Source organism: Dendrobium catenatum, unplaced genomic scaffold (assembly GCF_001605985.2).
Source record: "Dendrobium catenatum unplaced genomic scaffold, ASM160598v2 fragScaff_scaffold_1220, whole genome shotgun sequence".
Taxonomy (NCBI): Eukaryota; Viridiplantae; Streptophyta; class Magnoliopsida; order Asparagales; family Orchidaceae; genus Dendrobium; species Dendrobium catenatum.
The window spans coordinates 11,108,605-11,118,798 of record NW_021319682.1 but is presented as its reverse complement, the minus strand read 5'-3'; the positions used below and the strand labels follow the sequence as shown (position 1 = coordinate 11,118,798).

The 10,194-nt window shown below is 34.5% G+C and overlaps 1 protein-coding gene across 2 annotated transcripts; it reads left to right on the top strand.

Annotated features, from left to right (window-relative positions):
• The first annotated feature begins 413 nt into the window (after positions 1-413).
• LOC110115157 (inactive poly [ADP-ribose] polymerase RCD1-like) lies at positions 414-8,490 on the top strand. 2 transcript variants are annotated; one of them, XM_028699084.1, is made up of 7 exons: positions 414-568; positions 2,222-3,424; positions 3,580-3,824; positions 3,913-3,983; positions 4,263-4,400; positions 4,487-4,582; positions 8,255-8,490. In XM_028699084.1, the coding sequence occupies exons 2-7, from the start codon at positions 2,346-2,348 to the stop codon at positions 8,318-8,320; spliced, it is 1,695 nt and encodes a 564-aa protein (XP_028554917.1). In that variant the 5' UTR covers positions 414-568; positions 2,222-2,345; the 3' UTR covers positions 8,321-8,490. The 2 variants fall into 2 exon arrangements, with proteins under 2 accessions (XP_028554917.1, XP_020703955.1); XM_020848296.2 differs by having other exon boundaries at positions 4,218-4,400.
• The last annotated feature ends 1,704 nt before the right edge of the window (positions 8,491-10,194 follow it).

The window sequence follows — 10,194 nt, the reverse complement described above, 5'->3', positions numbered from 1 at the left end:
GGGCCTCGTGAATGTAATCGAAATTTCTAGCACTCTTTTTTTGTGGTGTAAATTATATTACACATTTTGTCTAAGCTTTGCCTCCTTTCTTTTTTATTTTTATTACAAATTTTTACGATGATTGTATTCTTATAACTTCACACGTGTAATTAAATTTTCTTAATGGAAATGGGGCCCATCCCTTAATTTTTCAAAAAAAAAAAAAATTCCAAAATTATTTGTTTTAAGGAAAATATAATATCATATAAAAATTTACCTGCCAACTTGTACAGAAAAATTTATCCCCCGTCCCGGTGGGAATACTGTAATTCACATCTGTGAACGGTCAGATCACCGCCTCTAATCTCCATGGAAAGATACCAGCCGTCCGATTCCTTAGTCGGCGTGCCGCATCATTTCTTTTCGAGCAAGAAAGAGAAGAATCTGACTTGCTCACGATATATGTACCCCTTTCCCCTCCGCTAGCGACCTCGGCTCTTCTCCTTCTTCTCTACTCTCTTCTGTTTGTTCATCAAGAGGAGAGAGCCCATACTAGATCGATGAACTATTCCATATACAGCAGCTTGAGGTAGATGGGCTTTTGCTTTTCTTATTCTCTTTGATTGCTTTTGTATTTATTTCTTGGGGTTATGATTTTGTGAGTTTTTGATCGGATCGGAGGTGATTAAGAGCTGAGTTCGTTGATTGAGGGTGTGGTTTGGTAAATTGTTAGCTTGGGTTGGGTTAGGGTTAGGATTTCGAGTGGAAGGTGTGGGATTGGTAATTACAGGCTAAGGTTCGGTGGATGAATTAGTCGGCTCGGTGTTGGGTGTTTTGTTTTTTTGGCTTTTTTGATAGCTGGATAGTTGGATGATACATTTGGAGTTGAAAATTTATTTGGATGGGACCTTAGCTTTCTTTTCCTCTTTAGAAATCGAAGTGGATATTTATTAGTGTGTTAGATAGCTAATATTGAGCTAATGATCTACTTAAAATTGCTTAAGTTTAAATAGGAGTTAATGATTCGTCAAAAAATGCTAAGCTTGAAGATTTTGTTTGGTTTGAATGAATTGCAACAAAAGAAGGGTATTGAAAATGATAAATGAACTGACTTGAAACTTGTTTTTACCTCATTTGTTTGGTTGAGGAGAGAATTGGTGAATCTTTTTTTCTTTCTTATTTTGTTGATGAAGAAGTTTCTGGTGGTGAGATGGCATGTAAATCAGTGATAATATGATAAATTTGTCTTTCCATTTTTTTACTAGGGCTGGGTACTAATTGTCAATGGAAACTGCATTTATTTACATTTCTTCAGTAAATTCAACTATCTATTAATTCCATTATGATCAAAAGTCAATTTAAAATTGTGAAGTAAAAATAATTTGCATTCTCCCCAATTGCTTCAGACCAAACAAACACAAAGCCTCTGCCGTAGATATTATAATTTCCTTATTGCCTGAGTTACATATTCTACAGATAGCACCGTGATGTTTTGCATCTATTTAGAGGCCTTCGGTTCTTAATTTTTGCATGGTCCATGAAAATTTTTATCTGATAGATTTATCTGATGTTGCTAATTGGGTGGGATGATCGAATATTACTTTTGTTGGTTTATAGCTGTAGGGTGAATGATTTAAGTATTTAACCTGTTGAATACTTGGATGTTTTTGTCGGCTGGATTTATAGCGAGATTTTAATTGATATGTTGGGCGATAAAATATCCTTAATTTTGTTTTGAGGACTTATCTTTTGCAAATATTGCATATTTGATGTTTCCATAGGGATGTTGTTCTGCTTGATGCATATTTGGTCATGTTTATTCAACCATTCGCCACCTTAAGAAATTGTTGTGCAATATCACCATTGTTGTGTAAGTCAAGTGGGCTAGAATGGTTTACTCATCTGCTTGATTTCACTAGCCAACTATGCAGCCAATTTTCCTTAAATCATTAATCTTTAGAGTTTTTAGTTCTCCATGCATTGCCTCAATTCAATAAACGAACGCCCATGAGTCCCTGCTAGCATATGCCATTATTATCATGTCTGTAGGTAGGATAAGCTGGCTTCAATTTCGTTTTCTCCTGCTAAAGATGCATTTTTTTCCACTTTTCCTCATACTTGGAAGATATTTGGCCGTAAACCTTGTCCTTAACTTCCCCATTTGAAAATCCTTGTTCTTTAAGTTTTCCATTCTGTTGGTTAATATTCTTTGGAAGGCTGCTCCTAATTCTTTTGTTTTTAGGGTTCTTGAGCTCAAGGCATTCGTGGACATGAGATTCTGGATGCACTAGGGGGAATCTGTAAAGTGGAGAAAAGCTTCTTTAGAAGCAATAATTCTTGTTTGAAGTTTTCTTTTGTGAATAAAAATGGATGTCATGAGAACAAAGGTGTTGGATAGTATTGAAATAACTTATAAAAATGCCAAGGGAAATATAATGCCTTCTTCTGCTCTTCATTTCTCTGATTATGGCCATGTATGCGTATCTAATCCTTACAAGTGTGATAGTTTAAAATGCTCCAAAGTACTTAAAGCTGGGGAGTCTTCTCCTACTGAAAAGCGTACTGTTAGAAACTATCGCAACTTTATGAGAAGTGGCTTGCCTCATCGGCTTCTGTTTTACAAGAACAATGAATGGATTGATTTTGCTGCAGATATCATTGATCTGATGCATGATGACTTCCAAGCAAGGAAGGCTATTATAGAAGTTACTTATAAGAATCAACAATTTTTATTGGACTTTGTGCGTATGCTACATATAGATACAAAGACAGGTCTTAGCAAGCCACTTGCATGGATTGATGAGCATGGAAAATGTTTTTTTCCAGAAATATATTCTGAATTTTCTGCACCCCATGGTTATCTCAGGGGAGAAAATGTTTGTGCACCTTGTGTACCAAATGGTATGCTTGAGCTTGATTCCCGTTGGGATACCTTTGCAAGTGCCTCAGAAAACTCAAATTCAGGATACCCTCTTCATAAGGATAAACAGATTATGTGTGGAAAGCTAATTTTAGAAAATGATCCTATTGCTTTGATGGGTGAAGTAGTGGGTGAAAATGATCTATCTCTTCCTATTTCATCCAAGGTAATGGAGCAGGAAATTGCACCTGCAGAAGCTAATTGTCAACTTGATTGTGTTTCTGTCCATAATTTTTTTTTATCTGGAATGTTTCCATATGTTGATGCCAAGGGCATAGACAGCATCTCAAGAGCGCCTATATTTAATCGATCGGGAGAATTTCTCTCTAGTAGCTTCCTGAAGCATATTGAGATTAAAAAAAAATTTCGCGGTTTTGCTAACGTGCGTTATGCATGGCTGCCTGCCACTAAGTCTACTGCAGAAGACATGATGTTGCATGGAGTTGTGAAGGTTGAGAAGCCCGTGCTTGGTAGCACATATGGTCTTGGTGTTCATCTTGCACCAGTGAACTACCCAAATATCTGGTGAGATTTTATGTTGATTGTCTGTTCTAAGAGTTTCTAGTTTGTGGACTAGGAAAAGCCTTTAAATTCATGGCCATGATTTTCATTATCTTGCTTTAAATTGCTAATGTTTTACTTTCAAGAATTAAGGGTTGCTGATATATTGTTATCCACAGTGCTACTACCTTGACGGATGTCGATGAAAATGGTCTATCTTATATGATGCTATGTCGTGTTATTATGGGCAACATGGAGCTTATTAATCCTGGATCTAAACAGTTTCAGCCTACCAATGACAATTTTGACAGTGGAGTAGATGATCTTCAAGTTCCAAAGCATTATGTTGTGTGGGACATGAATGTGCATACCCATATCTGCCCTGATTATATTGTGGCTTTCAGGCTTCCCGCTAAAGCCAGAGGTAGTTTTTATGATATATTAGGAGCTTCTATTTACTGTGCTTGGAATGCTAACAGCTAGAGAACTGCTCTTCTTCCTATTTGCTGCAGAGTTATTATTTGGAAAAGAAAGTGCATCCAATGAAACTGGAGTCACATGTGTTGCTTCACCTATATCGAAGGTCGCTAACCTATGCTTTTATTAATTGGAATGCAATTTTGCATGACAGAAATGCAATAAAATTATCTTTTGTTTATGAGAATTTTAGGAATTGCATGCAATTCTCTTAAGATCATTGCATTCCTCTTCAAAGCTATGTTCTCCAATTAATTTTTTTTAAGTGCCAAAATCTATCTTTTGGGTGTAGGGGTAGTAAAGCAAGATGGTGATAAGTCCTAATTTTTCTTTTTTTCAGGTAGGAAGTGATATTCCGCTTGGAATACCAGCTAACCAATCGCAGGGCAAGGAACAATCGTGTGGTAGAGTCCCTAAGCCATCTTCCCCCTGGATGCCATTTTCGATGCTGTTTGCTGCAATTTCAACCAAAGTTCCTGCTAAAGATATGGATCTTGTCAATACATACTATGAAGAATTCAAGGTGGCTACTTCAAATTTTCTTTGCTATTAGTTTTACTCTGTATGACATTTGGGCTTTATAGATGTTCCTTTTTTCCTTTTAACCAGAAAAGAAAAATAAATAGACTCGATCTTGTTAAGAGATTGAGGCATATCATTGGGGACAAACTACTGATATCTACCATAACGAGGCTTCAACATAAGGTGAGTTTTTTTTGTCTGGATAACCTTAAGAGCTGTCCTTTTATTATGTGCTTCTGTTCCAAGCTGTTATATTTCAATAATACCATTGGAGGAATTCACATTTTAATATAACTCTTGATTTCATCACATTATTATTATTATTATTATTATTATTATTATTATTATTACTATTATTATTATTATTATTATTATTATTATTATTATTATTATTATTATTATTTTGTGATTGCTATACTCATTTATTATTATTATTATTATTATTATTATTATTATTATTATTATTATTATTATTATTATTATTATTATTATTATTATTATTATTATTATTCCAGTGGACCGGTCTAAAACATTTTTTAGAAGACGCTGGATTTTTAAATAGAACATTACCCTGAGATTTCATCCCCTGATGAGGATTTTATGATCTTTTTTGATATTTCTCATAACTGTAAATTCTTATGGTTAATTATTCCCAGCAATCACGAGAGAGAACTTTAATTATTCATAGGCTCTATGATATTTTTCTTTGGTAGCACCATATGACTATTAGCTCAAAGTAGATGGTGAAATGATGAGTAACTTAATCAAGATATTATAAGTCAATTATCACAAGAAGCCATGTACCCTGGTCTGTTTAGTCAGTAGAGATAATCGATGCATACTAATTGATGAATCTTTTACAACAACAATATGCGGCGTTGTTTAAGCGAAGCTCATGGATTTGGGTTTACAGGTTCTCAATGGGGCTAAATATAAACCAATCTTAGTTCCAAAAGCTTCATGGCCTACTAGGTGCATCTTATTATCCACAACTTACAGTTATTTTTCCATTGAGAATATTCGGGCTTAGCCTACAATCATAATATAAACTATAATATATTGTCATCGTCTCAATCAGGTAAACTCTTGGTCTTATTACATATGCCTTATCTATGTGGCCCTGTGGGGGATCTTTGAGCATGATCATATGGTTACCTTTGATATGATATTAGCTTTTTATAAGCTTTTGTCAAACTTAAACTTATCATCTATGAAAAATTAGTGTGAAGGATGTGTGGGTGGCTGCTTTGAGCACTAATCAACCAACTATTGCTTGATTTTTCCACATTAGGAGAAAAGCCCAAAATGTATTTTCGTTAGAGTTTTAGGCATCTTTGTGTCAGGATCCTCATTCCAGTTATAATATTTTGATATTTGAACCCATCATTTGGGTTATGGCTTGAAGTTTGTCTTTATAATTAGTGGTTTGAACTTGCCCATAACCCAATGTACTGGCCTAATCTTATGTACTTCTCCCACTAAATTATAACCAACTGGTTTTATACGGAATTTTTCTTGGGATTCCTAACAAAAATCTCCTGAAAAATAAAAACTTTTTATCGCTTCTTAATGTGCACCTCATATAATTAAGGGATATTGACTTTCTAATGTAGCCCACATAAAGCAGCTTCCTCCTAAACGCTAAAGGGCTCTTCGACTCACCAAGATTTTGAAGGCTAACTAAGAAATTCTTCAAGTCTGTAAGTTTCAAGTAGCCAAGTTAGGAAAGTGCTAGTGACTTATTGCTCAAATTCACCTGAGTCGGTATAAAGGTCAAAATTAGCATGGGAAGACACTCAGATGACTTTAATATGATGCCTTGGTGGGTGTAGAAGTGCTTTCCATCTTTTCCAAACCTGGGAGCAACAATTCTTCCCTAATTATTTTTATAATAACATTTTGAGATATTTTTTTAATAATTTGATGCATATAATTTCTCAGTCATATATATATTATATTTAGTATTATTTGTTTATTATTATAGCATGATGAAACATTCATGATAGTATTATTAGTATTATTTATTTATCGTCTTAATGTTGTTAAAAAATTCTGCACATACAGATAAATTGAGAGCAACTCCCAAGAGATGAAATTTTTTATATGACAAATTTGGAAAGGGGAAAAAACCTGCATTGTTTAATTCAATTTAATGATTCTTAGTAACGTAATTCCATGATTATAAAGGATGCCCACCCTCTTAATTGGTGAAGGCGTTAATGTAGTATAATAAATATGAATTGTGGAAGATTCCACCTTTATGGTGTAGTAATAGGAGTCTTGATACATTAGAATTGTTATCAGGTGATAGTGGGTGATTGATTTGTTTGGAGATTGGGTGACCATTGAGACATGTGTTGGTGGTTGATGGGCATATTTCATATGTTTGTTGTTCGTAGGAGGTGGGTGATAGTTGATGAGAATGTCAGAGGTCGTGCAGCAATCGATGGTTGGCTCGACCATTTTCCTTATAGGAGGGAAGTTGGATGGCCTTAAAGACCGCATTATATATTGGCGGTTGACGAATGTTGATCATTGATAGTCATCGAGCAACAATTGATAAAGATTGTCGGAGTTTGGGCGACATTCCACAATTGACTTAGTAGTTACCCTTAGTAGGAGGTGAGATCAGGTGAATAGGAAGATGAACATCAATTGACACTCAACTAGTTTATTCTATTGATAGGATGGGAAACTAGACAGCTGAGGAGATAGGGTTATTCTTTGATAGCTAATAGTATTCAATAGTTGATAGACATTGAATGTATAGGTGACAAGCAATGATCTACTTGATTGTTCTCTGGATAAGAGGGAGATTGGGCGATAAGGAAGTCTTGTGTTGGAATTTGATGACAGGTTGTCGTCAGTAGTTGAATGACATGAAGTGAGATTGAGACAAGGGGTGTCATCTTTGGGTGATGGTGGGTGTCAACTTTGGTTGATTTTTGACATCTGGTGGCTGAAGGGGTGTAAACGAGTCGAGTATCTGCATAATCGACCTAAGCTTGTTTAGTTCTTACTAAAGTTGAGCTCGACTCGTTAAAAAATTTATAGGCTTGAGCTCGTTTGAAAAGCTCGAGCTTGACTCGATTATTGAACTCGATTTCGTAGTTTTAAATTAAAAAATTTAGTTTTTTTAGAATTTTTATTTTTAATATAGAATTAATTTAAAAAGGTTAAAATATATTATATAATGCTAAATTAAATTAATTTTTAAATATATTTTAAGTCAATCAAGCAGCTCAATGGAGGGCGTCAATGTTGGGATGAGTTGTATAGTTCTCTAAGTACGGGAATTTTCTCTTCCAAATATAAGTTCTCCCTTCATTTGTAGAAATATGGCCCACTTATCGATTTATGGAGAGCCATTCTATTAGGCTGCAGGACACTATCAGATGGTCCAACAATGTTCTCCTTGATCATTTGATGTTTTTTTGAACATTTTAAGGGCTTAATGAGCTTGTAATTGAGCGATCTTGGACTTTTCAAATTCGTTGATGAAAAATTGAATTAGTTTTTTTTTTCTTTTTAATTTGTTGATGAGAAATTGAGTTTTTATTTTTTTCTTTTTCTGTAAGGATCTGGTATGTGAATTAGACAGAGACATAATAATAGTAGGGGTTTTTAACAAAAAAATATATATTTTTCGTATATCCAAGATAAATTTAATCATTTATTAGTTATATTATAACCAAACACCATTATGTGAAATTATCAAGAAAAAATCAATTTCGTTTCCTTGAATACTTTCAAACCAGCATACCCTATTTCGGACAAGTGGATCGAAGCATTTTATTCTTTCATGCATCTACATTCCTAGTACTTGAAATTCACATTTTTCGTTTGTTTTTCCAGCTTCCTCCAGTGATGAGGCAAGAGCAGCCATTGCCATGTAGCAGGAAGCTTCAGACAAATCCTTGAGCAAGGGAAAAGAGCTGCACTTTCTGCAAAAAGGTAGGATAGATTAATTGTTAGTTCTTGGGTGGACCAATACTTGTACTGAAGTTTTTTTTCCCCTAAATTTCAATAGATCTGTCGAAATGAATATACCTTCTTTTGATCTAAGGTTTGATTTTTTATTTGGATTTTTACCATCTCTTTTGAAATTTTCTTTGATTACAGTGAATGATTGGGTGAAGTTATCTTTTTCTTTTTGGGAGGGGGAGTCTTGGATTAGCACTTTCTTTCTTTTATTGGCCATTAAGAAAGCTGCCTGAACTTGTTATTTTTTTAGGAAGCTCTGTTAGAAGGCTTGGGCTTGCAGAGCTTGTTGTCTTCCAGGTCGATCTTATTGGGTTTTCCATAGAAACATCCAGGCCCCAGTGTTCAAATTCTTGTTGAGGCTTCGTTTGGGACGGCTGTCTTCCTGCTTCTTAAAGCGGTTTTCTAGTATAAAAAATTTTAAATTTTGTATTAAAAAGTTGCTTTAAGTAGCAGGAAGAAAGTCGTCCCAAACAAAGCTTGAAACTCCATTGAGAATAAACTCGGATAGAGGCTCTAGTTTCTATTCTTTATGACTAGGTTGCCAACCAACATAGATGAAAATAAGCCATACCCTCCCTAAACTAAGCATCTCTACTAATCTAATCTGTGATGGTTCTTCTGCCATTATTGCAGTTAGCTATATTGATGAACTTTAAAAACCGTCTTTGGCTTATAAACTGATAGCCAGCACAGTAGAGCAGATGCTCTACTTAGCCTTTTAATGGCATTGTATCACGCAAGTCATTTGGCCCTACTAGGCTGTTCATCCTCCTTGAGTTGGCTTATCTTGCAATTCATATACTTGTGTTAGCTTGTGCTAGCTTGAGTTGGCTTGAATCGAATCCCTATTAAATACAATGAGTCGTATATGGCTAGAATTGATGCTCAATTAGGATCGCTTGAGATCGACTCGATTAACTTGGTGCTGCTGTTGAGTTGTGATCGAATTCTCTAAGATAAATTGTGAAGAAACTTATTTTTAAGCTTGTGGAATGATAAAGGTGTATTGATTGAGTTGGCAGAGCCAAAGGAATATTTATTATGTGCGGATGCCGAACATTGTCTGGAGACTAATCAGAATCATGCTTCGCTCAGTAACGCGGCTCGGTACTGCTCAGTATCGTTAGTTACCGTGGCTTAATACTGCTGATCTGGTTGCATCTAATTTGCATCCGGACAAAAAGTTTCGTTTTGAAGTTCGCATAGAATAATTTTTTCACAAAGTGGTCCGAGGCTATATATATAGTGGTACTATTGCTCTATACAAACCAACGTGTTGTGCAGTCCCGTCTATTAATCTCGAAGACCATAATAAGGTATATATATTTTTTTTGGGTAAAATAAGGTATATATATATATATATAGGTACTATTTTGTTAAACCGAACAAAATCATATGTTTTAATACTTTTCAAAGTAAGATACCCTTTTTTTAAAGTAAAATAATAAATACTGCTTGTGATTGAGTATTTTGAAATAAATGATTTTTAGAAATTTATTTCAAGAAGGATAAAATAATAAATTTTAATATTTGAATGAACGTTTTATAAACGGAGATGATGAGCATTAGTTTCATATACAACAAAAAAATTTAAGAGGTGCATGAAATTATTAATTAATTTTTGGTACATTTTAAAGCGAAATTATACCTTTGAAGTATTTGAAAACTAGGGTTTAGGGTTTAGGGTTTAGGGTTGGAGTATCTAAGGGAAAAGCTCCTAATAGTAAAAATAGTTGGTGGTGGAATCCAATTGTGCAAGAAAAGATTAAAAATAAGAAGATTTGTTATAAAAATTGGTTTAATTTTAAAAA